General features: G+C 42.3%; 4 protein-coding genes across 5 annotated transcripts in view; 2 read left to right on the top strand and 2 right to left on the bottom strand.

Annotated features, from left to right (window-relative positions):
* LOC122620741 (mushroom body large-type Kenyon cell-specific protein 1) overlaps positions 1–10,528 on the top strand; it is a 60,830-nt gene extending 50,302 nt beyond the window's left edge. Inside the window, exon 6 of the mRNA XM_043798344.1 lies at positions 7,019–10,528. Coding sequence (XP_043654279.1) covers positions 7,019–9,578 — 2,560 coding nt within the window. The 3' untranslated portion in view covers positions 9,579–10,528. The remainder of the gene's footprint in view (positions 1–7,018) is intronic.
* Positions 10,529–17,843: 7,315 nt separating this feature from the next.
* LOC122621806 lies at positions 17,844–19,363 on the top strand. The gene is made up of 4 exons (XM_043799787.1): positions 17,844–18,464; positions 18,519–18,618; positions 18,679–18,898; positions 18,974–19,363. Exons 1-4 carry the CDS (start codon positions 17,986–17,988, stop codon positions 19,234–19,236), a joined length of 1,062 nt encoding a protein of 353 aa, XP_043655722.1. The 5' UTR covers positions 17,844–17,985; the 3' UTR covers positions 19,237–19,363.
* A 205-nt stretch (positions 19,364–19,568) lies between these two features.
* On the bottom strand, positions 19,569–22,475 carry LOC122621805 (isocitrate dehydrogenase [NAD] subunit beta, mitochondrial). The gene is made up of 6 exons (XM_043799785.1): positions 22,131–22,475; positions 21,929–21,976; positions 21,774–21,866; positions 21,104–21,220; positions 20,465–21,046; positions 19,569–20,354 (listed from the first exon to the last, which is right to left on the bottom strand). The coding sequence occupies exons 1-6, from the start codon at positions 22,170–22,172 to the stop codon at positions 20,124–20,126; spliced, it is 1,113 nt and encodes a 370-aa protein (XP_043655720.1). The 5' UTR covers positions 22,173–22,475; the 3' UTR covers positions 19,569–20,123.
* Positions 22,476–22,650: 175 nt separating this feature from the next.
* On the bottom strand, positions 22,651–26,474 carry LOC122621804 (MICOS complex subunit Mic60). 2 transcript variants are annotated; one of them, XR_006326250.1, is made up of 9 exons: positions 26,108–26,474; positions 25,623–25,849; positions 25,006–25,482; positions 24,804–24,952; positions 24,044–24,739; positions 23,641–23,799; positions 23,295–23,583; positions 22,983–23,234; positions 22,651–22,868 (listed from the first exon to the last, which is right to left on the bottom strand). XR_006326250.1 is itself a non-coding variant. In XM_043799784.1 (8 exons), the coding sequence occupies exons 1-8, from the start codon at positions 26,150–26,152 to the stop codon at positions 23,057–23,059; spliced, it is 2,220 nt and encodes a 739-aa protein (XP_043655719.1). In that variant the 5' UTR covers positions 26,153–26,473; the 3' UTR covers positions 22,651–23,056. The 2 variants fall into 2 exon arrangements, 1 of the variants encoding a protein (XP_043655719.1); XM_043799784.1 differs by having other exon boundaries at positions 22,651–23,234; positions 26,108–26,473.
* Positions 26,475–26,537: the final 63 nt, after the last annotated feature.

Here is a 26,537-nt window from a genome sequence, read left to right as displayed (position 1 = left end):
GGTGATGCTGTGGCAGCTGAAGCTTTATTGTTGTGAGCCTATGTAAAAAAATTGTGCAATTATACCACTGCCCATGCGTGTGTGTGAGTGAGTGAGTGAGTGTGGTTTATGAAACGATGCCGAAAATTACACATACGCCCCGTTGCAGCCACGCTTAATTACCAGCGTAAGGCAGGTGGGCTGCATAAATTTGCATGAAATCTCCAAAAATAAAAAAGGAAAAAAGAGTAAGATTATATACGTTAGCTGAAAGAAGAATGCTGGATTTATGTATTCCGTTTTGTGTGGCTGCATCTTAACTCCTTCGGCGGCTCCGGAATCTTTTTTTTCAATTCGCTTTTTCGTTTTTTTGTGCTACCTGCTATATTTTTAATTACTCTAAAATGTTGAGCAGCACCTTTTATTATTACTTTCGGCTTAGGTGTATAGGTGTAGGTGTGTAGGTGTGTAGCTGTGTAGGTGTGCACTTCAGACGACAGAGCGTGTGCATAATTTCGCAGCACTTCCCAGCAATTTTTGTCATTACTTTTTTCGGTGGCATTTTTCGTTGTTTGCGGTTCTGGCTATGGTTATGCTTATGGTTATGGTTTGGGCTGGTTTGGTTCATTCTCCTCGCCGCTCCTGCTGATGCAACGGCGACTGTGGCAACGATGGCGGCTGCCACTTGAGCCGCAAAGCACGAGTCCTCGTCTATTGTCTAAAGCATGGCCAAGTGTTTGTTAGCAGCCGCCATCGTCGCCATGCACCATCTCGTACACCTATTTTAATTGTCACACAAAAAAAACACAAAAAACGCAAGAAGGATGTGTCAAAAAAATGTACAAAAACCCATGAATACACAAGGGGGTTAGAGGATGTGCAAAACAGGAGCGATGGGAACGTGGCAAGTCAGATATGACCAAGGAAAGGCAAACGAGGAAAAGTCAGGAAGCGTTAGACTGTTACGAGATTTTTCCAACAAGTTATTAGATGAGGTATCACTTTTGAGTTTCATTTTCTAGAATTAATCGAAAATAGAAACATATATTTTTTTAGTGAATTTATTTACCTTTTGAGAACTTTATTGATTCCCCCAGTTTGCTTTATAGTTGTTGCCCGCCCTTCTCGTCATGTGATGAGGCCATTAGAAAGCGATCGAACCAAGTGTTCATCAATGGGGGCCAAGCAGATGACCGAGACCCATGCCCCCACAGCCTCCACCCCCCCTACCCCCCATCTCCCAGCAGCCCAGAAAGCAACCACTCGCCCCCAGCCAGCCGCCCACTCAGACCATCAAACCACTTGAAGCACAAAAGCCACTGACGCTGCAATTTTTGGAGTTTTTCCTTTTTTCGTCAAGCGTTTATTATTACAGATTTTTTTCCGGCTGCCGATGCCGAGGATGATGAGACGGCGTCGCTCCTCGAAGCAGCAGAAACAGCAGAAGCTGCAGCTGAGGCAGCTGAGGCAGCGACGCCGACGTCGCCCAGCGCAGCAGACAAAAATGAGTGCATCATATCGATCGCTTTTTTTTTGCAAGCTGCGTTTTACTTTCTCTATGTGTGTGTCTTTTAATGTGTGTGTGTGTGTGTCAGCACTGAAAAGATACATAGTCTAGAAAATAATTACTCAATTAAGAAGGTTTCATTAATCAAATTGTGGCTTGAGGTGCATTTCAAATCAATTTAATCTCGAAATAAATCAATATGGAACACTGTAGATTCAAGAGCAAAACATTTTATTTTTCCAATATTTTTTGTATTTATAATAACAATATTCTTAGACCAATCAGCACAAAAAGAGGTTTATAAATCAAATTAAAATACAGGCAATAAAATAATGATATGGTTAAATATATAGTAAATAACACACAGAAACCTTATATTAGAAGCCAGTTAGGTAGTCTAGTTTTTCTCTCTGTGTATGAGTGCCAGTGTTTTTCGTACTTTTGGTCTTTCTTCTTTGCTACTTTTTTCTATGCACTTTCGGCGGTTTATAGATGGGGGCATGGGGCGCACGAGGGGGTGGGGCGGTTAGCTGGGATTGTCGCTGGGTATATATTCATTATTTTTCGTTTACGAAAAATTCTCCCCACGCACACACCGAAACACCGAAAAAAAACGTACCCGAGAGAGATTGCGAACGTAATAACTGGCAAAGAGTGACGACGCTGACGCTGACGTTGACGCCGACGTCGGCAGCGCAGTTGGCTGCATTTGGCCCCAAAAAATACACACAGCAATAAAAAGTGCAAAAAATGAGCGAAATATATAAGGTACAACAACAACAACGAGCAACAACAACAACCACAATAGCAACAAAAGGTTAATGCGTGCACTGGCCATTGCGATTGTTATTGTTGCAGGGCAGCAATTTTTTAACGCTTTCATGGATCCCGCTCGGTTTCATTATTTTATTTTCCCTGCTCTTTTCCATCGCCACTCTCATTTACCCATTTTTTGCCATATTTTTGTCATTTCAATAAGTGTTGCGTGGTGCTGCAAATGGGGAATGCTCGATTGTTCTGCACCCATTGACACAGTTGACTTTACAAGCCGGAGGATCAACCCATTAAAATATATTAATCATATAATAAAATATATTATCTAAACAAGCATTGCTTTTGTTTCTAAAAACGAAACTTAAGTAAAAATCAAATACAAAACTAAGCCACTGTAGTAGTTACAGGGTATTCTGAGTCCCTATACTTTTGTTAGCAAGTATGCAACTACCAATTTAATCAGCTGATGAATAGTTACGTATTTGTTTTGGCCAAACAGGGTATTACAAGGTCCTTAGAACCTCTTTTTTAACCCGCTTGATTGCCGTTATATGCGTGAGTGAGCGGGATAGAAACAAAAACGAAGTAAGTGCATACAAAAATGCAGCTGCAGCGGCAGCGACGTCGCCGTCGACATCAGCGTCGCAAAAAAATGAGTGCATATCTTCCGAAAAAATGCAACTGCAATGAATGTGTATTTGCGTGCGTGTGTGTGTGTGTGTTTGGGACTGGGCTCTTGTATGGGTTGATGTATGCACAAGTGTGTGTGTGTGTGTGTGTGGGAGGAAGAGGGGTGGGCGGTGTAGGGTTGCAAAGGAGGGGGTGGTGGGTTCGCTGCGCACGCATCAAGTGTAGGCGCTGTGGGGCGGACTGCATTGGCAACAAAAACAAACATGCAATTGCATTCATACCCGCACACTCACACACACACGCTCACACACACATGCACTTAATGCATTTTTAACAAAATTGCATTCGACGTTGTCAACACACACACACACACACACATACACGTTTCGTGCACAAAAAAATGCCAGCTTGGAACGGGGGACAGTTGACGGCATTGTGCGCCCGTCGGAGCCAGCGGCAGCGGCTTCCTGCTCCCCCCTGCCACCCCTTCCTCGCTCCACCCATCTCTCCCCCTCTAACCATTAACCCCACATTCCATTGCCCCACCCCCCTTTGCACCTACGTCCCTGGCACATTTTTCGCGGCCACCAAGCACGCAACCAAATCGAGAGACTCAAAGCATTAAAAACGGCTGGAAAATGCCAAAAATTCAATCTGAGTTCACTATGTACTATAAAGTGGCAAAATAATCTATAGCCTAATAGGATTATAGAGTCGTATGGAAAATACTTATGATTTGTATACATTTAGTAACCAGAACTATGTAGGTTTAAAAGTAGTTCAGGCTTTAATAAAAAGTGTGGCATAGTTTTTGGCGCAATCCTTTTTAGCAAACAAAGCAAAAACGTTTGGTTCTTCAGCACAAAAGTCAAGTAAATACTTATAAAAAATTATAGCTAAGCGCAACTTATTCATATACATTTTAAACTACTTGAAACTCACAAAGAAATTTAAGAAATAATACAAGAGTTTCTTTGTAGCGTGGATATTCTGATTTAAAATTACACATTTCAGTTGATATAATTTATGAAAGAAACCAAAATCGGCGTGTTATTTTCCGCCTTAATTTCACGTGACAATGGGCGTGACCTGTGCCTCGGAATCACACCGCAATTAACGTGTTTTCACAATTACCTAGCCAAATATACATAATTGTTGTTAAGGCCGGCAAAAAAAAAAGAACTCTCTCTGCCGAATAAACCGAAAGTTATAACCAACATTATTTGTAGGGGTTGTGTTAAGTGGGCGGGTGCTTTGTGTGTTTACTTATGTACGTATGACCGAGAGCCAACAAAAGGTGTGGGATGAACCGACAAAAATGCAATATGCGCATAACAACAACGGCGAAAGAAATGCATTTCAGTTGCGTCAAAATTGCAACAACAAAAAAATGCGCAAAAAAAGAGCGGCACACACGCACACACACTGGCAAAAAACGAAAAAAAGAAATTCAACCCTTTTGCTGGCGCTGCCACAAATTAAAACAAAATGTCAGAAAAATTGCAACGCCAACGGAAAAGAGGCAACAAAAAAGTGCATGGCAAAAAGGGTTTGGGGATCCCCCGATTTTTTTCTACTGTATTTTTTCGGGTGCAAATGAATGCTCTCCACATGCGTGTGCAGCACGGCAAGAACAACAAAGGCGGCAACAAATGCATGCATGTTGTACAACAAATGCAGCTGCAACTGCAGCAGCAGCGACGTCGACTGCAGCTGCGACTGCGACGTCGACTGCGGCAGCGACAGCGATGGCTGTTGCAATGGCAAATTGCAATTGAAGTGCAGCCAAAAGGTAAACGACACCAACGAAAAAATCCCAACGACATTGAAATGACATTTTTCATTTATTTTTCGCGCGCGCCATCCTTTTTGCCTTTTTGTGGGGGAATCCCGACGCCCAAACCCCCCACACCCCCCTTTTTTTTGGTTCTGCGCAATTATGCAAATTTTTTTCGCCTTTCCTCTTCGACTTTTTTTTTTTTGGTAAATTATTTTGTATATGCAAAATGAGCAAAAATGCGAAAAACTGTCGCCATTAATGATGATGCCACCGCCCACAGCCCAATCCACTTACGGTCAGCCGCCCCCTTTTAACCCGCCCCTGACCCGCCCACTTTCCACCATCCCCCTTCCCCGCCATCCCCTCTCACCAAAAATTAAAAAAAAAACCATCAGCTATCATACAGTTTAACATTCACTGCCACCTGCTGCCGCTTTTCTTGTTCTTCCTCTAGCCTGCATTTTTCTTCTTCTCCGGTTCTTTTTTTTTTGCATTTTTTTTGTGTGTTGTCTGCACAATTTTCAGACATTTTCCAGACGCGCAAGGACTCCGAAACAAATGGGCGTAGGGCGTAGGGCGGAGAGCGCAGAGGGAGGGGCTGGCTTTTGGAAAAAAAAGTGAAAAAAAGTTCCTATGACTTTGCCATCAACTTTTGCCAGGGCCGCCTCCTGTTGTGCCAAAGCCCTCAGCGAAGGGCGCCAAAGAAGCTGTGCGTTCTACCACCGCCCTCCTGCACACCCCTTTTTGGCCACCCCCCCCCCCCTGCCACGCCCCCCGCCCTGCCGGTGCAATGTCCCCAGCCGCCCACGAAAAAAAAAATGAAGGCAAGAAAGGGTCTCGAGCTCGTCTCGTTTCTGGTTGCGCATAAAGAAAAAAAATATTTCGTGCAGCTTCGCCACTCGCAGAAAATTACAGCTTGCCAAGGGATTTCAGGAAAGCCAAAATATACACTTTACTTTCTTTTAATTTGATAAATATTTAAACTTTTATAACACCTCATGTACATAGTGCACAGCATGTGGGAGCATTTAACGAAATGCTTTTATGTATACAAGATGTAATTATATTTGTATTTTCCTTAAAATTGTTGCAACATACTTTAAAGTTTTTCAAGTATAATTTTTCATAACATAATAACCAAAATAAATATTTTATTTTCACAAAAATTAAGGAAAATAGTCATTAGGTTATTCAAATATACTTCTCCATCCTTCGATGAACGAAGTTCTTAAACTTCCATAATGAAACTAGCATCTAGCTATCTATAATCTCTAAAGCCCATACACGACTAGTCCTATTAGTTGAAAAGTATTATAAAGTCAAATAGAAAGGTTTTTCTTGCATATGTATCACACATTTTTTGCAGTGCACCCTTGTTGTTGCTGTCGGAAAACAAAAGTTGCCGCTTCCTGATGAGTTAGTGGGAGCAGAAGGAAATGCGCTTGGACTCACGCTCGCGCTGGTATTAAGTGAAAAATGTTTACGCTTTTTTTCCTTTTCTGGAGAATGTCTTCTTTCGGGTGATTTTTTTGTTTTTTGTGTTTTTTGGCATTCGTCTAATGAACTTCAAAAACATATTTGGTCCCAAACTCCAGGCCCCACCGATCTCCACTCCACCGACTTGTCATCTTTTGTCTTTTCCCGAAAAAAAATGAATGGCCACCAAAATGGGGGAATACAAAAAAAAATAGAAGAAGAAAAGATTGTATAGCATCCTTGGCTTTGCCTTTGACACCAGTGTCGTCTTTTCCTCCTCGCCTGCTGCAGACATTTAAGAAGCACTCATTGTCAGTCCTCTCGAGTGCCCGTGTCTCTGTGTTAGTAAGGATGTGTGTCTGTGTGTGTGTGTGCGACTGTGTATGTGTGAGTGCCGAAAAAAAGGAGTGCTTTCTACTAAGCCAAAATGGGAAGTGGCTGTCAAGTTCTTTGATGGTGCTGCCAAAAAATATTACCCTCGAAGCCTGAAGCCACTGACAAATATTGCCGGGAGATAAAAAGTTGATTGACTTGCTGACTTTTCGGCGGGCGAGTTTGGGTGATTGTGTGTCGAAGGTGTTCTCGTCGTATATTTTAGGGGAAATCCGAAATGAATTGACAGAAACATGCAATCTTATCGCAACACCTGAGTGGTTGTAAAGCAGAATATGTCTTTTACAAACTTGCAATAAACCAATCATCCTGAGCTTGCGTATACTTGATTTTAGTCAGATATTACGAAATACCACAAGTGGATAGATAAGCATTAAGAAAAGATAATAGTATTTATTTATTATATATCATTATATTATATATTTATATATATATTTTAATAATATATATTATAACTTTTTTTCCCCTATCCCTTGCAGAGCCTGTGCCACGCCCACGTCGTCTGGACGAAGGGCGTACAGTGAAGAGGATCTGAGCCGGGCGCTGCAGGACGTGGTGGCCAACAAGCTGGATCACCGAAAGGGCGCTAGCCAGCACCATGAGCCGCGCTCCATTCTGGACAACCGGCTGTACAAGCTGAAACACCAGGACCAGGAGCAGGATCACGATGGCGACGAGCTCGAGGACTCCAACGATGATGCTGAGGCGGAAGTGGACAGCAATGCGTCGACACCGGCGTATCCGGCGGAGTTTGCAAGGGCACAACTGCGCAAACTGAGGCACCTGTCCGAGCACAATGGCAGCGATCTGGGCGAGGAACTGGAACGTGGATCGCCGAAAATGGGTCGGCATCCGGCCGGTGGCAATGCCAGTGGCAATCAGGGCGCTCTGCCCTCCATACCGCTGGATGCCAATGTCCTGCTGCGCACCCTGATGCTGGCTGCAGGCATTGGGGCGATGCCCAAGCTGGATGAAACGCAAACGGTGGGCGACTTGATCAAGGGCCTGCTGGTGGCCAATAGTGGCGGCATGATGAACGAGGGACTGCTGAGTCTGCTGTCCGCCAGTCAGGAGAACAGCATGGGCAATGCCTCGCTGTTGCTGCAACAGCAGCAGCAGCATCAGCATCAGCAACACCATCAGCAGCAACAGCAGCAGCAGCACCAGCAGCAACATGTCGCCGCCTATCGTCATCGCCTGCCCAAATCGGAGACTCCGGAAACGAACTCCTCGCTGGATCCGAACGATGCCAGCGAGGATCCCATACTGAAGATTCCGTCCTTCAAGGTCAGCGGTCCGGCCAGCAGCAGCAGCCTGTCGCCGGGCGGTCTGGCTGGTGGCCACCACCATCCGCTGAACAACAACAACAGCCTCAGCATCAGCAACAACAGCAATCACAGCAGCAACAGCCACCGGAACGGCAGCAATCGCAGCCCGCACTCCGCATCGCCCATGCTGGCCGCGGCCGTGGCCCAAGGTGGTTACGCCGCCGGCAACAGTTTGCTGCCCTCGTCCTCGTCCAGCATACAGAAGATGATGGCCAGCAACATACAGCGGCAGATCAACGAGCAGAGTGGCCAGGAGAGTCTCAGGAACGGGAATGCCAGCGATTGCAGCAGCAACAATGGCGGCTCCACCTCGCTGGGCTACAAGAAGCCGAGCATTTCGGTGGCCAAGATCATTGGCGGAACGGACACCTCCCGGTTTGGTGCCTCGCCCAACCTGCTGTCCCAGCAGCACCATCCGGCTCACCACCTGACCCACCAGCAGCAGCAGCAGCAGCAGCAGCTGAGCGCCCAGGATGCGTTGGGCAAGGGGACGCGACCAAAGAGGGGCAAGTATCGCAACTACGACCGCGACAGTTTGGTGGAGGCGGTCAAGGCGGTGCAGAGAGGTGAGATGTCGGTTCATCGGGCGGGCAGCTACTACGGCGTACCGCATTCCACGCTGGAGTACAAGGTGAAGGAGCGTCATCTGATGCGACCCCGCAAGCGGGAGCCCAAGCCGCAGCCGGATCTCGTCGGCCTGACCGGACCAGCCAACAAGCTGCAGCTGGACAAGCTGAAGGCGGGACCGCATGGTGGCTCCAAGCTGAGCAATGCACTCAAGAACCAAAACAACCAGGCGGCTGCAGCGGCGGCGGCGGCAGCAGCAGCAGCGGCCGCTGCCACGCCCAACGGCCTGAAACTGCCCCTCTTCGAGGCCGGGCCACAGCAATTGTCCTTTCAACCGAACATGTTCTGGGCCCAGACGAACGCCAGCAATGCCTACGGCCTGGACTTCAATCGCATCACGGAGGCGATGCGAAATCCCCAGGCCACCAATCATCACGGCCTGATGAAGAGTGCCCAGGACATGGTGGAGAATGTGTACGACGGCATCATTAGGAAGACGCTGCAGGCGAGCGAGGGCAATGGCAGTGCGGCGGGCAATGGCAGCAACGGTAGCAATGGCAATGGCAATGGCAATGGACATAGCCACGGGCATGGACATGGTCATGGACACGCCCTGCTCGATCAGCTGCTGGTGAAGAAGACGCCGTTCACGAATCATCGGAACAATGACTACGCCGCCACCTGTTCGAGTGCCAGCGGGGAGAGTGTGAAGCGTTCGGGCAGCCCCATGGGCAACTATGCGGACATCAAGCGGGAGCGGCTGAGCGCCGACAGTGGCGGCAGCAGCGACGAGGAGCACTCGGCCAGCCACATCAACAACAACAACAGCGATCTGGCGCACAACAAGAACAAGAGCGGCGGTGGCAATGGTCAGACCAATGGGAATGGCAGAAGCAGCCGGATGACGTCGCGGGATGACTCGGAAACGGATGCCAGCAGCCTGAAGAGCGGCGAAAGTGGCGGCCAGCAAAACCACAAAATGATGGATCTCAATGGCAGCAGCAGCAGTCACATCAAGTGCGAATCGGAGGCGGCCACTGGACACCACAGTCCGGGACACCATGCCACATCCATACTGCACGAGAAGCTGGCCCAGATCAAGGCCGAGCAGGTGGACCAGGCGGAGCAGGTGGAGCAGTTATAGGAGCAGCCGATGGCCGCGAATCCAGCGTTCGCCTGGCCACCGCTGGCCGCCCACTACTACAGCTTCTAGGCGGAGGGGAGGGGGAACACCAAATTAAGCCACGTTTTTTGATAGTACCATACAAATCACTATATAGAATTATATAGTATATACATAGCCAGCCAGCTGACCGATGTGTGTGTGGTAAATGTGCGCTAGCTCTTAGTTAAATGTGTAATCAACTGCATAGGGAAAAAACAATACAAACAGAAGATCATAAACAACAAAGATAACAAAAAGAAAAACCGCAAGCAAAGAAACATACATTCGTGCCCCGGAGTGTACGATGTATATTTTTGTTTCGTTTTGACAATCGACAAATAGGCATTCTCTTGTACAAACTTTCTTAAAAGCTAACAAAAAACAAATCTAAAACCTTAAGACCAAAAAAAAACAAACAAAACAAAACAAAACAAATACTGAGCAAAAACCAAGAACCATTTTCATTTTGCATTTCGTTTCGAACCGCATTTTTATGTTGAGCATATTTTTTACTGAACAGAAACAGCAGTCCAATGGGAAAATATATATATGTATACATATATAGCAGAATTATATATAGCCAACAGGAAATCAGTAAAGCACTTACAAGCCAACAACTTAATCGACTTCTGTTTCGGCCAGGTTTTTGGCCCTCGAGCTGCGATTTTCGCACATTCCATAAGATTAGACTCTTATGTTCCACATAGTTTTCGTACGCAGATTTCTAGATTTCTAGAGCAGTCAGAAGCGCAGCTCAAACAGGGCCAAAACCCCAGGCAGTTGTCCTCGACATAGACAGAATGAGTATAGCCAACAACAGCAACTACAACAACAATAACTACAGCAAAGACCATAACAACTACAACTACAACTACAGCAAGCAACAACAACAGCAATATCCGATCAATAACAACAACCAACAAAACAAAAGCAATAATAATACAAGACTCTACAATACAAAGAATAAAACAATGAAATAGCAAAATTCAAAAAAGGAAAAAACCAACACAAACCGAAAAACATCAATCAAAAACCAAAACAAAATTATCCACAAAAATTCAACATTTTTTATGATTTCAAAAGATGAAAATACAAAACGGAAATCAATAAACAAAGCTGCCTTCACATTTACAAATTAAATAAATTAGTAAGCAAAGCGAGACAAAGCACACAAAATAATAATTCAAATGAAACGCAAACGCAGAGTAAAACGCAAAAAAATAAGCAAACCATTTCAGAAATATAAATCCCGATATTACATTTTTAATTTGACAAATTCAAAAACTTAAATCATACAAAATATTATACCCCAAAAAATTCAAAATCATTTTTATTCAAACAAATTCCACACATATTTAAATAACGTAATCAAAATTAAAGTGTTTCGGTGTTAAAAAAAAAAATAAATCAAAAAACTACAAAAATATATCTATCTGTGTTTAGGCTTTAAAAAGAGAAATTTGAAAACGAAATTTCAAGATTTTGGCTTAAAAGTAAAACGATACGGAAAAAAACAAATTTTGAGAACACACATTTCATGTACAGTCGCCTAACCACCAAAAGTAAAAAGCATAAATATATAAAGACTTTATATTACTATATACCATATACCATATGATATATATTTGTATATTTATGTATGTGTGTGTCTTCATCACTACGCGTATACCTCAAACCAAACACATGATCATTTTGAGCAACTAAATATATTTAAATGTACTTATACACTCTACACACTCTTTTACAGGAGAGCAAAACATATTTACACAGTTAAACCCCCCTAATCCAAATCTTTGGCCCTCCTTTCGACGTATCTACATTTCGTTTGACTTTGAAATTCTATCTATGGGTAAACAACTAACTAAATGTCTGCGTAAATGAAAATAGATGAAAAATTATATAAATGTACCTAAAAACATATTTTGTGTGCTAGCTAGTAAGTGTCAAAAGAAAAAGAAAAAACCATACAAAAACGATATACAATATATTTAAATGAAGATGAGATGGGGAAAATTGTCGGAAATATTTGAAAATATTTAGCGAATTATAATACAAGAAACAGTCAAAGGTATGGCAAGAAAAATTGTGGAAAATAGCAAGCGAAATGCGTTTAATAATTCTATTGAAATCATTTAAGGGCATTTAATATATTTATCATTTCCACGATGCGATGGATAAAAAAGTATTTATTGGCTAATCTCCCAAATTACATTTGATGTGCATAAATGTTGTGGTTTAGAATCAAAATCAAAGGAAACAAAATTAAAAGTTAAGGCTTAAAAATGTAAACAGAAAATTTAACACAATTATAAATTTTGGTATAATAGCGAAGAGTTCTGCGAACCTAAAGGAATTAAAAATGTTTATTATATGAAAAATGGAAAAAATGGAAGAATGGAAATATGGAAGGGAAAAATAGGCGAGAGTAGATAAAGAATGGATGGAAATAAATCAAAAAGTATTTATTGCTAATTTAATTATATTTGAAGTATACATACATATTTATTATATACATACATATATATTAGACACACTATCTGTGATTAATAATCCAAAATTTTGAAGAGCATTTTCTGAAATAACGTTGGCTAAGCATATGCGAAAAGACAAAACCAATGGATAAAGCAACACACACCCATGTAAAGAAATTGTAGACAGATCGGATAAAACGAAACTAAACCAAGCACAAGCTAATGGCCAAATGCAGTTGGCCCCGGAAATCGGGCGCTGCTTTTGGCCAAGAGAATTTCTTAAGCTACGGCACACATCACTGAAAACAAAAACTGAAAATAAAAACTAAAAACCAAAACTGAATACTGAATACTGAGCATAGGTAACAGTAAGCAGAAGACAAGCCCGATGGTACTGTTCAGAACATATATAGTTGTATATATTTTGGAATAATGTTTACCAGTTCAAGTCAAAATTAAATGGAAAAAAAAACGCAAAGTCTTTTATAATGCAAAATTATACAAAGGAAAATTATAAATACAATTTCGCAACGCTAAAAACAAAAAGGAAAAACGAAAATATTGATGTAAAAAGAATGAAAATCAAACTTAAAATAATAAACAAGATAAAGTGCAATTATACGGTTTAAATAAGCAAATTTAAGAAACAAACGTTATAAAAACAAAAACACAAACATGTTAAAACAATGAAAATATTTCGAAGCAAGTTTAGCTACAAATTCCAAGGCAACTGATAATGACAAGAACCATTTACAAGAAAACAAAACCAAGACAGCAAAGTACAGTGCGTTTCATAATCAACCACATGGGCCATAGAATAGTAAAATTCTATTATTGCCCTTTGGAGTACTGAAACGCACTATGGCCCCACTTCATATTGATGGGGTAATCGGATCCAAAATCTGAAAACCAAATTTAGGATCCGCGATGAAACCGAAACGAAAGATCATAACTGCAGAAAAGAAGTCGAAAGTCGAAATGTCAACCTAGTGGTAGTTCGAAACACAAACAAAAAACAAAACAAACCAATCGAGTGTAATTGAGTAACAGCTTGAGAATGTTGAATTGTATAGAATTTTTGCTTGTTCACCTGGTCGAGGGGGGCGTGGTCGCGCCCCCCTTATAGTTTCTAGGTGGACAGGCGAAAACGCTCAGGTACGTGTTTTATTTTTCGGAGAGAAACAAGATTGATTACCCATACATTACTTATTCTTTGTTTTACTACAACATAATAGTTAATATTTGTATAAAAAAAAAAACGGACGATGGCGAGAAAAGGAAAACCAGCTAAAAAAATTGATATATTCATAATATAGAATTGTTTTAAATGGTTTGAGAGCGTAAAATATTGAGGGTTTCTAGCGTGCTTCATGAAATTGCTCATATTTGTGTATAAAATCTAATTTGTTCAATGCGAATCAAAATTTGCTGAATATAAGTGCATATATATATAATTAGAGTTTATTTTTCGGTTTAGTTAAGCGCATAAAATGATTACGATTATAAATAATTATTATTAGTTATGACCTAATAGTAGGCAAATCAAAATTTCTTCACATAAATCAATCAACTTCTATTTTCAAACATTTTATAGACGTAACTATAATTATTATTCTATTATTATACGGACTAAAAACTATTTAGCGCGTTGTTAGACTCGATTTATGGTTTGTACATATTAGAAAACATTTGAATGGTATTCTCCTCTTTATTTTTTTTAATATTACTAGAATTATTACTCCCTATTTTAATTGACTTCTTAAATGGGCAACATCATTTGAACTATAGTGCAATTGTTTCAAACAAAACCAAGCAACCAACAACAAATATATTAACATTAACAAGATTAATATAATTTACAAGCTTTCTTTGCCGATGCCAAGAAGGATGAATAACGCATATGTCTACCGTATGGATCGAAAATCAAAAATCATTTTAAGTGCACATAACTCTTTAAAATAGCAGTTAGACTACGCCTAGGTTTTTTCATTATTATGCGCACGCTTCAGTCCAAAAATTGAAATTCTTTTACACATTCTCATTGCTCAGTTCGAGACATCACAATCACAAGCCAGAAAAAGAAAAAGAAAACTCAAAACTTTTCACCTAAGTTCAACTTGAGCGACCGCAAACAACTCAAGATCAGCAAAGATCACAAGCGAAAATTGCTAAGAAACAATAGCCCAGACGTGATAACAACCACAAAATAGCCCAGCACAGACAACCAACCACCAACAATAGCCCAAAAATAATTGAAACAAAAATTGATTGAAAGCCAACAGAAAGAAAAAGAAGAAAATAATTAATTACATAAAACTAATTAATATACAACGTGGACACTAGATGTGTCCAAAGCTCAGATAAAAAATCCAAACAGCCTAAAGTCGATTGTACTTTTCTTTTTTCTATCCACAAATACAACCAACAAACAACAGAAACAGCAACAGCAACAACAACAACAGCAGCAACCACAATTTTATTAAACAATAGTACTACTCTTACTACAGAACTTAAATAGCCACAAGTAAATAGAAATAGCCACAGCAATTAACTTTAAACAAGATGCCCAGACACAGATCACAGATACACACAGAAACGTTTCTTCAAAACAGATTTGTATTCTTAGCCACATAACCGATACAATAGCCACTTAATTAGGATCGATCATAGCCAAGCAATAGAATCAGATACAAACTCAGAACCGGAAACAGGAAATCGTCAATCGTGAATCGTGAATTGCGAATCGCGAATCGGAAAAAAGAAGCAGCATTAAATCGAACTGCAAAAGGCAAAAACCATTATATTGATAATAGGATGAAAAACATAATGAACTAAAGAACAAAACCAATTTTTATTTCAATTATTAACTTATAACAACAACAACCACAGCTCCACACAGTTACAGTTACAACAACAACAACAACAATAGCCCTAGAAAATAATATTCATAATTAATCAATCAATCAATCCGTAAAACCAACAACTTCAATAGTTATAAGCAATTGGCGTAAAACACAAAAAAAAAGCGAGAAAGAACCACAGAAAACCAAAATCTTAGCCAGGCAAAAGTTTTGAGCATATTTTTCATTATTTTCACAACAAACAAACAAACTGATGTAAGTACAATTCATAAAATTAGACTTTTGGTAAACTACAATACAGAAAATAGAGCAGAAAAACCATTTTTTTTTTTTGCATTAGATAATTGCTACAAAATTAAAGAAATGAACGATTTTTTAGTGGAAAACAAAAGCCAATAAGCAAATAACAAGAATTCGCATTATTATTAGCAATAGCCCATAAGTACAGCAAAGTGTATTAGCAATAAAGCTAAAAACACTACAAAAAAGCAGAGATTTTTAAATAGAAACAGAAAAGTGAAGAAAAAAAATAAAACTGCAAGAAAAATGTGAAACTAATTTGTTCTGCGTTAAAAAAAGAAATCCAAAATAAATATGTTTTATTTGATAAGTAATTTATAAACATATTACAATTTCGCTTAATTTGATTTACACACGAGTAAATGTAATGCATACATTGTAAACCTTAAATTAATATTTACAACAGCAAAGGCAAAATTTCTGTTTAGTAAGGCGTGCATAATTGTTATTATATTACACAGACACACATAACTAAGTTTAAGTTTATAATTTTCGTTATCTTTATTATTTACTTATTATGTTTTAAACGCAAAAAAAAAAATAAAAAACAAACCAGATATATACAATATATTTACGAATTAAACGTTTATTAATAAAATGAAAAATATTTTAGTTAAACCATTCGTTTATCGTTTGCATTCATTTAACACCACAGGAGGCTTTCCGTTCACACATTGCAGAATATAAGAAAATCGAATATGAATATTCAATTAAATTAAGCACCGTCTAACAATTGCAACAAGATACTTAATACCATTATACGCAATAGTTATAATTGACAGATGACACGAATATGAATATAAACTGAACAATAGCCCAAAGTAAATATTGGCCATGGTAGCAGTCGGAGAAACTATCCACCCTTCTAACGTGGCCAATATTTGCTCCATTTTCACATGCAAGAGATGAGCAACAACAATTGGCACTCAACAGATGCAATTCCCAACAACAACAACAAGAACAAGAACAATAATAATAAAAGGCAATTGAAACATTACTTTCGGTTAATTGAATTTGGTTTTTAGTTCAGTTCTTAAGTCGACTCTCACCACTTTCGAGAATTGTTTCGGCTCCAAACCCACTCACCAAAATTTTGGAATATTCCGAACCAAAATCAAAAACGGCACTAACTACACAGACGAGCCAAAGGAATCGTACATCTAAACTCAACACAGCTTCAGGGACCAACTAAAGGAGAAATGATTTAAACTTAAATTAAAGAACTTATTCAAGAAAACAAACTGGTAAATCAATACTAAAATGTAACACACAGAAGCACCGAACGTGTGACGTGAAAAACTAAAGCTAAATCAAATTTTGAGGCATATCTAAAAGACGAGTCAAAAATCGAGGTAAAAATTGCGAAATGAAAAAAATTGTGAAACTAAGCTAAATTATGCAGACCCGGAAAATCTTATGTGTGTACATAAATGAAGGAGCAACCCTTTTGGTAATCTATATACATACATATATATTATATACATTTAGCGTGTCAAAAATAAATCTAAACTTTAGATTCTAAAAGAAACAAAAAAAAATATCTCTAAATGCAGTGAAAACTTCAGGCCATGCAAACTTTGGATAAATTCTGAATAAAATTGTATTTGTAAGAGAAAAAAATGTATACGATATGCGAGGAAATTAAAACCAAAACTGGATTAAGTGTAAAAAGAACATACATATTTCGATGGCAAACAAACCAAAAAAAAAATTTGATTGAAAATGAAGAAACCCCTAATTTACATACAACTAATTATTATTTCGCTTTGGCGGTGACCTTCTGTGTAAATAAAAAAAAAAAATACAAATCGAATATCAAATGAAAAGTAAAAAATGAAAAAACCAACCAAAATAAGGTAAATTCAAATTAGCAAAATTTTTGTCAACAAAAAAATGACCTAGTAAATGCTAAATTCAAATTTATAGTACATATTTGTGTATGTATGAGTGTATTGCATAAGTTCGATGTGGGTGTATAACAATTATTATTAACATTATGCTTATCCCTTTCATTTCCAACTTATATACATTTTGTTCGCAAGACAAACGAATAAGTCGAAAACTAAATTTGAAGCCAATAATAATGAACAAATGAAGAACATGTGCTGAACTGCTGAACTCCAATTGAATTGCAACAAGCGTAAGGAGACATTAACCGAAGTGAAACATTTCGAACCAACTCAAGTGTATGGCAAAAACATTGTAAAAAAGCATAAAAAACAGACCCGTTGAGAAAGTCAAGGACACAGGCGAAAAAATTGCTTAAGAAAATAATGAGATTTGTGTATATGTGAACAGAATGAGCAAAAATAGAAGGTATACTGAATTAACTGTCGGAAAGCAAAACTAAAAAGAAAAATTAACAACTTGCAGGTGGGACAGTCGGAATACAAACCCCAAACAAAACTATTAACTTGTAATGATGTGAACTTGGAGCATACTCTCAGTATTTTTATGAATACTGTCAATAAAACATTAATTAAAGATTAACAACTTGTTTTCATTGCCATCGCGACAAGTGGATAATTATAGAATTGGTAAGTATTAAACAATCTTGGCTTATGGCGAAAAATGTGTATTTCATTTGCTGTCAAATCCTAAATTTATGTACATATTGACCCAACAAATTCTCCAGATGAAGTTTACTTTCGATTTGTTCAGATAATCGTATAGGTTTTTATAAAAAAAAAAAGCGAATAAAAAAGTTAGCATCAATTGGTTTCAAGTAGAGCCCCAAAATTCGGAAATCTCAGAATGACCATCCAAGGACTGAAGTGTGACCTCAGCCCGACGGTGACCACCTGTCTGCAGCTGAAGGACTGCGTCCGTCCCGACTGCTGTCCCATCCGGGACCCCATTCCCTACGATGCCGAGTGCTTCGTGAGGGACATTGGCCAGGAGCTGGACCAACTGACGCGTCGCCACGAGCGCATGTTCGTCAAGCGGCGCCGTCTAATGGAAATGGCCATACCCATACGCCGCACCTGCCGCTTTGTGCCCAAGTGCGCCTGCTCCTTTCCCAAGTCCATCGAAATGGTGCGTCCTTGCGACGCCCAGAATCACACCCGCACCGAGCAACTGGCCCTGCCCACCGTCCGTCGTTTGCTCCACAGGCGGCGCACGGCCATCCTGGCGGGCGACTCCATTGGCGAGTCCATACTGAACAGGTGGCTTCGCTACAGCTACCTATCGCTCTACAGTCGTCTCTCGAATGCCCAGCCGTTGGTCAAACCGTAAGCTCACCAGCAATGCCTAATTATCCTCTGTACGAATTAATGTCCTTGCAGGAAGAAAAAGAAGAAGAAGACGGAGAAGCAGCTGGCTCGGCACGAGAAGTACATCGAAAAGTTGGCGAAACCAAAGAAAGCGCCCAAGGTCCCAAAGCCGGTAAGTGAAAAACTGGCCGACAAACTATGCAAATGTTATATTATTTATATCATATTATAGGATCGGGGGGCGGGGGAGTTCGACCCCGTGCGTCTCAAGCAGCTGGCCAGTCCGAAGGCCTATTTGGAGGAGATCAAGCCCAAGTGGGAGCTGACCTCCCAAATGAAGGACTACAAGGCGACCAAGCGGATCAAGCAAATATCGCAGCCCGTTGTGCGGGATAATGTCCACATCAACGAGAATCCGGAGAAGGTCTCGCCCAATGCCCTTCGCTACAAACGTAAGTGCACACACAACAACTTTATTTGACCATATATATTAATGACCCATTACGCATTTGCATGGCATCATTTAGCGAGTGCCCGAATCAAGGAGATGTCCGAGCCACTGACCACGCGCGATGCCAACCAGGGATTGGCGGACGTCAAGGAGAATCCATTCGGGATCGCGCCAAACGCGCTCAAATACAAGGCGAGCACGCGGATCAAGGAGCTGGCGGAGCCCAAGGAGTTCGAGAACACGCACATCCGCGAGAATCCGTTTGCCATATCGCCGGCGGCACTGAAAGCCAAAGCCTCGCCACGCCTCATCGAGCTGGCCAAGCCCAAGGGCGGATAATGGGAACCGGACGGGGATGGATCGTCTCCATAATTATTGCCGTCATTATTGGTGTTCTAAGTTTTTCATTTCGGCTACATTTGGTATCGAGTTTTCTATTAAATTTGTCTTTGGTTTGCTAAAAACATCGTAAGGTTTTCCAATTATTCCGAGTCTTTACAGGATTAGAAGACGATGCTGGAAAAGTAGCGCAGGATAATAATCTCAACTTTTAATTGGTTTTTGATCTCCTACGACTTTTCATTCCATTCAAACAAAGTTGGTCAAATATGTTTGGGTTTTTTCTTTTGTTTGTATTACTTAAAATTTAGACAGCTCAAACTGACAATGGCTTTTAAATAATAATTAATTTAGATTTGAGTTTATTGTTATCTTTCTCACAGCTCCAGTGGAGTGGGTCCACTCAAAGCCGTCCGCTATCAGTTAATTGGTTTAGCAATATCATTTGTTTTCGGTGTTTTGCTTTTCAACGGGGTAAACATAAAATATAATTCGACCATAAATTAGGATCATTGCAAAATCAAAATGGGGAAAAAATAATACGTAAATAATTACAACATAATCAAGGATCAATGTATTACTGCCAATTGGTAAAACTAAAGAATTCGCGACTTTTAGATTCGGAGCGGGTCTGCAGGCGTTTCAATTGGACTAAACTTAAATATTCGCCGGAAATAATACTCAAATGAATGCACTGAAGACATCGGGACAAATAAAAAATTGGACGTAAAGGAAGATTAAGAACTTTCAAGGTGTTTCTTTCAACAATTCAAATTTTGGCTGTGGCAACAACAGAAACTGTCTAGTGTCGATTATATAAGCGCCAACGTTGTTGCCCATGATGTTATAGATTTGCTGATCGCGCCGGCGATGACAGTGGTGCCCATCTAGGACATGTTCAGGATAATGGCGCGGGTAAAGTCCTGCGTGGTCGATTGTCCGCCCAGATCCTTGGTACGCACCTTGCCATCGTTCAGCACCTTGTTGATGGCATTCTGGATGATCTCGCCGTAGGTGGGCAGGTTGATGTGGCGCAACAGCTTCACGCCGCAGAGCAGCATGGCAGTGGGATTAGCCACATTCTTGCCCACGGCCTCGGCGAAGGTGTGACGTGCACCCTGCAATCAGAAATCGGAATTAGAGATAAGAGTTTGAAGTGGATTCGCACGGCCAGGCTCGAGGACCGTGTAAATCAGAGTTTAAGAATTATCTTTATGGGCAATCTTACCGGCTCGAAGACCACGGATTCCGAAGAGTAGGAGGCGCCAGCAACGACACCAGCACCGCCCACAAGACCACTGGCCAGATTGTCCACAATAGCACCATAGAGATTGGGGGTGACCATAACGTCGAATTGATTGGGGTTGGAAACCATCTGCATGGTCGTGTTGTCCACAATCATCTTCTCAAACTGGATGCGTGGATAGAGCCGGGAAACCTCTTCGCAGGAGCGTAGGAAAAGGCCGTCGCCCAGCTTCATGATGTTGGCCTTGTGCACGGCGGTGACCTTCTTGCGCTGGTTCTTCGTGGCATAGTCAAAGGCGAACTTGGCGATGCGCATGGACTTTTTGGCGGTAATAATCTTCAGGCACTCCACAATTCCGGGCACCGACTCGTGCTCCAGCGCCGAGTACTCGCCCTCGGTCTGCTCGCGAATAATCACCGTGTCGATGTTGGTGTGGCGCGTCTTGACACCGGGCAAGCTGCGGACATGCACCACATTGGCGTAGAGGTCCAGGTCGTTGCGGAGCTTCATGTTTAGGGTCTGCAGGTCACCCACATTGCTGTAGTCGGGTGTGGCCAAAACGCCCTGCAAGATCACATTGTTTAGTATTTACCACACTATTCTAATTTATTGCAAACTTACCTTAATGCACACTTTGTTTTTCTGAATGGAGGCCACCACATCCTCCAGTTTGGCACTAAGCACTGGGTTGATTTCGGAAAGGAAGTAGCACTCGAAGTCCACGGGAACGCTGGCTGCCTGTACGATAAGATAAGACCATTATGCATATTGACTTGGCTTGAGAAGCTTGAGAATTTACATACTTTATTTTTTTAGATTAGAAAATTAGAATTTTCCAAATTGCTGAAAACATGCGTTTTAAGTTTTGGTTATGCTTACTTCTAGCAGTGTCTTTTAGTTATTAAAAATTTCAAAGTTCCCAAAATATAGTTAAACGGGGAAATCTCAAAAACTCTACTAACTTTTTCAAGTAGCCACTTATCACATATCTTTACGATACAGATAAGTTTGATGTTTTGATTTATATTATTTAAAAACTCGTGATCGGGAAAATGGAAGTGTTATCAAATATAATGCGATCTGTAAATGGGTAAATATTGTGTGCGCATTTTTATAAATCGTTAAGCTAACTTCTAGAAACCATGCTGGCAGTGTTCCTAAGCTTAAATACCCTTTTTGAGGAGCAAGAGGTAAAAGAGTATAGATTTATAAGCCAGCATCACACTCGACAGCCGATAAGGACGCATTGGAACACTATATATGAATGATGGCATCTTGGATGGATAGCTACCTTGAAGACCTCCTGGAGGGAGTAGACCAGCTCGGGACCCACACCGTCGCCGGGAATCAGTGTGCAGGTGGTCCTGTTGGCGCCGTAGTTATCCTGCAAGACCAATTAGTTTCCCGGTTACATTTGGTGCCGCTGAATTAGCGCATATAACTCACCGCAGCCCGGACCGTCGACGTGGTGTGCAGACTACGTGCTGCCGCAGCCTAAAACGATGAGAATGGAATGGAATGGATAAGGCTGGCTAGGATTATAACCTCAAAAAAAAAATATAAGAACTGGGTCCCAGCGCAGAAATATTCGCACAACGCGTCGCGAGCAAGTGTTTATGTAAGAGCTGCGGTTTGGATGGCCGTTTACCTGCATGAAGGTGCGTCCAACGGTTCTCGCCAGCATCGACATTTTGCTATTCGGTTAGCTAGATCTTCCGGCTGTTGCTCCAAAATCAAATGTGTGTCCTTTGGGCACGGGAAATTTGATTGCAATGTGATTTTTGCTCCGGTGCCAAACCGAAAATTTCAATAGGACCAAATCGACCACGCAAACCAGCTGATTGCCTCTGACTACCAGGGCTGGCGACAGCCGCCCACGAAACTGGCGCGTCCAGTGCTGGGCAACGATCAACTATTGCGATTTTGGCGGGCGAAAATTTGTAACGAACATATACGAATATTGGATAAATCAACTTTGGGGCAACCACATAGTAACCAGTTTTTGAATACATTTGCCTTGCCTACCATCTTTCTGCTTCAGAATAGAGAAATTTAATTTAACAATGATATAGAAAAAAATAAATTTCATTGCATTTTTGACATTTAGGATACATTTTCGTCAATTTATTTATTTATTATTTTTTTTTTGCTAAATTAAACAACTAGTAGATGTTCTTTATGTTTATTTATGAACTAATCACAATGTTCTTCAAAAACACAAAATTTTCCAATTCCAGCCAGCCTCAGTAATATTTCATATTGCATTCATCGCGTAGTTTCCACAGCGCCCAACGCTCAGGGGTTCAACTTCTTAAGGATCGCCCCAAAGTATTTATGGTGTGGATTTAATAATGATGGTTTCTATGTATAATTTGTATAATTGAAGCTAAACAAAATGATACAAATATATATATATAAGTGCTTTTTCGTTTAAACTGTGATCTCTAATTGGACAAATTACATATTGCTGGTAATCTTTTGCGTTTAGTGGCTTTCGTACCATCTTCTCCTGGACTAATAACAAATAGTAAGTGTATCTTCTTGTTTCTGGAGGAAGGGGACACGGGACGTAGTCTACAAATACAAGAGTCCGCTGGCAGCGGCGTGGGCCATTAAGGTGTTGGCCGCCTGTTGGGTCTCCAGCATGAGGCGAGCCTCCTTCATCCACTCGCCGGCAATCTTGCGGGATGCACCCTGCAGCAGATTCATGTACTTCAGCGCCTGCAGGAAATCGCTGCGATCCACATGGTACCTGTGAAACATAAAGGGTTACTTTCAATATTTGTACGCCACTCGTGATGTATCGCCTGACCTGGCCCTGTTTAGGATATCGTAGGTGTCCAGTTTGCTATAGTCGAAGGGTTTGTTCTCGAGTTCGTCCTTGGATATGGGATTATCGGGTCGCAAGATGAACAGCGATTGCAGATAGGACAGGAAGTAAATTGGCAGGCCGGCTCCCTCCTCGGGCACCAAAGCCAATCGTCGCGCCACGCGCTCTACATTCAGGAAACGCTCGCGCAACGCATCTTCAGGATAGACACCGCGTTCCTGTGCCTCCATCGGGACACTCTGCAGCACAGCTGCCACCAGATCGTCACCCTCTGTAAGCACATGGATTTAACCACTGAAATCGAACTGAAGGAAACGTTTCAACTTACTAGCCACCTTGGCAATGGCATTGATTTCGTTCTTTAACGGACGCAACTTCTCCTTGTAGTGCACGCCAGGAGTGGCAGCGCGCACGGAGGCCCACAGAGCTTGGCAGGCGGCCCAAAGGGCCTGCGCCTGATTGGCAGTACGCTCTGCATCCGCACGCTCTGCAAAAGGTTGAAAGTAATCAATGCCCATATGAATTAAGTTAAGAACAAGTAGGGCTAAGTAGGGTAGGTAGGGTGGTTATATGACAATGTATTTCTTGTTTCTTCTGTGAATATACCTTGAAACTCATCCTCTATCTCTAAAGTAGCAGCATGATTTGGAAAGGTTTGAAAACCATTATATATCTAGCCAGGCTCTACACTAGCTACATTCAACGGATAACTTGTAAAACGTTTAACTTACCTGCCAGAGCTGCGTCCATTCCGCGCAGCTTGCCGAGCATCGCGGCCAATTGTAGCTTATAGTTAGCCTTTTCGGTCGCCAGCTTGTCCTCAAGCTCACGCTTAAAGCTTCGCGTCAGATCGGTCTCCCGCTGCGCCACGATGTCCTTTATGTGATCGGCATGGGCCTCTGCTTGTTTTTTAAGCTGCAGGCGCAACAACTTATCAGACTCGGCGTGGATGTGAAAGATTTTCTTCTGGTTTTCCACGGCCAACTTGCGCCGCTCGGCCTCTAAATGGTATTCCAGTTGGGCGCGCAAAGCCTCGGAATCGTTGTCGCCGCGAACCGAGTCAATGGCTCTTTTCAGGCGCAGCTCACCATCGGTTTGCAAGCGCTGCAGCTCTTTCTGGTAGGCCAGGACATGGGTGTAGGCGTGCAGGATGAACAAGTCTAGGTCCTCCTTTGACAGATTAAGTTTCTTATCCGCCAAACTGAGGCCGGGGAAGATAGACTCGATCTCGTCAATGAAGTAGTTTCGCGCCTTCTCCACATTGCGCCAGTACTTGTCTGACACGCTGGCCGTGTCCTTGTGTCGGTAGAGCTCGTCCTTGACGTTGCCAATGTGGTCCACCAGCTTCTTGATCTTGTCACGCACCGCCTCAACCTTCTTTGCGTTTTGTGCCGTTGCCGCAGCACTCAGGGCGATCTCGCAGGCGACTGCAATTGATAGTAGGGAAATGTATGTCATATTGGGATGCTATTTAGCAAACGATAGACTTACCAATCTTCTCCTGAGCCTCACGGGCTGCTCGTTCTGCCGTACCCACTGCCGTATCACGGGCACTAGCGCGATTTTTCAGCGTGGTCCAAAGAGAGTTCTCTCCATTCTCTACGGCCTTGTCTACGACCTTACGGACATCGTCATTAAAGCTGCACGATATTTAAATTTAAAATTATGCCACATATGTACGGGAATTTCTTACCCTTTCAAAACGCTTATAGCTGCGTTGTACTCCTTGACGGCCAGTTGAGCAGCCAGCTCGATGGCCTTCTCCAACTCAACCACGTCGCGGGGCAGCGGAATATCCTTAGGCTGGGCGGCGGGCGCAGGCGCTGCTGCTGGCTTCTCGGACTTCACCACTGGCTTTGCTTCAGTCTTGCTGACTTCGCTAGGTTTTGAGGCCTTCTTTTCCTCAGCAGGAGGGGTCTTCGCCGACTCCACCTTAGACTTCTTGGACTTGTCATCGCCGCTGCCGCCGCCAAACAGACCAGTCACCTTAGACGTAACAGAGTCCACGGTGGAGGTCACTGTCTCGATGCCAGATTTGACCTTATCGATCTGATCGTTGACGTTCTTGGTGATGCCCTTGAATGGCGGCTCCTCCTGCAGAGCCACCTTAATGACGGAACCTGCACCGGGCACATTTTTCTCCACCAATTTGCGGAAGTCGTCGTCGTATCTGGAAAATGATTTCTACATTATTCGATGGTACATTTAAGCTATTTTGGTGCAACACAAAAATCCTTTCGGCTGCATTTATTGGCAGCAGTATTGCAGGTGCCAGTCCCAATCTTAAACCTCTATTGTGGCTCTATTTACTTGGCGTAGGTGATGACTCCGCCGACAGCTGCCAGTGGTGAGACGAAGAGGACCACTTTGCCGAAGCCAGCTTCGCGCATATGCGGTGGCGGCGGCAGGCTCTGGTATCCTTGATGTCCTTGATCGCCTTGCTGTTCCTGCTGCCGCCTGCCTTGCTCCCGGCTTCCACTTCCGCTGCTGCTTCCCCCAAACTGCCTGTTGTTTGCGGTCGTCTGCTGCAGCGTACGCTGTGTCAATGAAAGGCAAACATTTAGGACCTATCACATTTAAGGTAAATGGCCAGCCCGTTGACACCCCCTGCGCCCGTGAACAACTGCAATTTTGGAGCTTTTCGCCCAATTCCTGGGCTTGGGAGATGACATAACCAGCGCCTCTTGTTGTATTTTCGCCAACCGCTTGTTTGTGGGCGCGCGGGTGTGTGGGGCAACGTGACGATCGATTTTCACGTTATCAAACAGCTAGAAATGAATGGGTCAAAGACTCACCTGCAGGGCGCACTTGCACTGATCTCGCACCGCTAGCCGATACATGGTGTTGATTTTGCTGTGATCCTGATCTGCTCGTGCTCCTGCTCCTTCGGCTACCGTAAATTTCAAGTCCCGGCGGCGTGAATTAAATTTTGCCCAATTCGTTCGAAGCTGGCTCGACTGCGTCAGCGCTGGTGGGTGAATGGCTGGCCAGTGCTGCTGCTTCCTCTTCCATCCCCCACACTCACACGCACACGCACACGTGTCCTGCGTGCTTCTCGTCGTCCTTTTCGCTTCGCTTGCTCCTCCGCCCGCGCCACTCGAATTCGATCACTCAATTTTGGTTTGTGTTTTGATGGGAAAAGTGTCGGCAACATATACGCATTTACTCGATAGGCCAGTCAGAATACATTTGATTTAGAGATGGACGCGTTAGTTTTAGATACGT

This window comes from Drosophila teissieri, chromosome 3R, assembly GCF_016746235.2.
Source record: "Drosophila teissieri strain GT53w chromosome 3R, Prin_Dtei_1.1, whole genome shotgun sequence".
In the NCBI taxonomy this organism is placed as follows: domain Eukaryota; kingdom Metazoa; phylum Arthropoda; class Insecta; order Diptera; family Drosophilidae; genus Drosophila; species Drosophila teissieri.
This window is presented reverse-complemented; position numbering and strand designations above follow the sequence as displayed.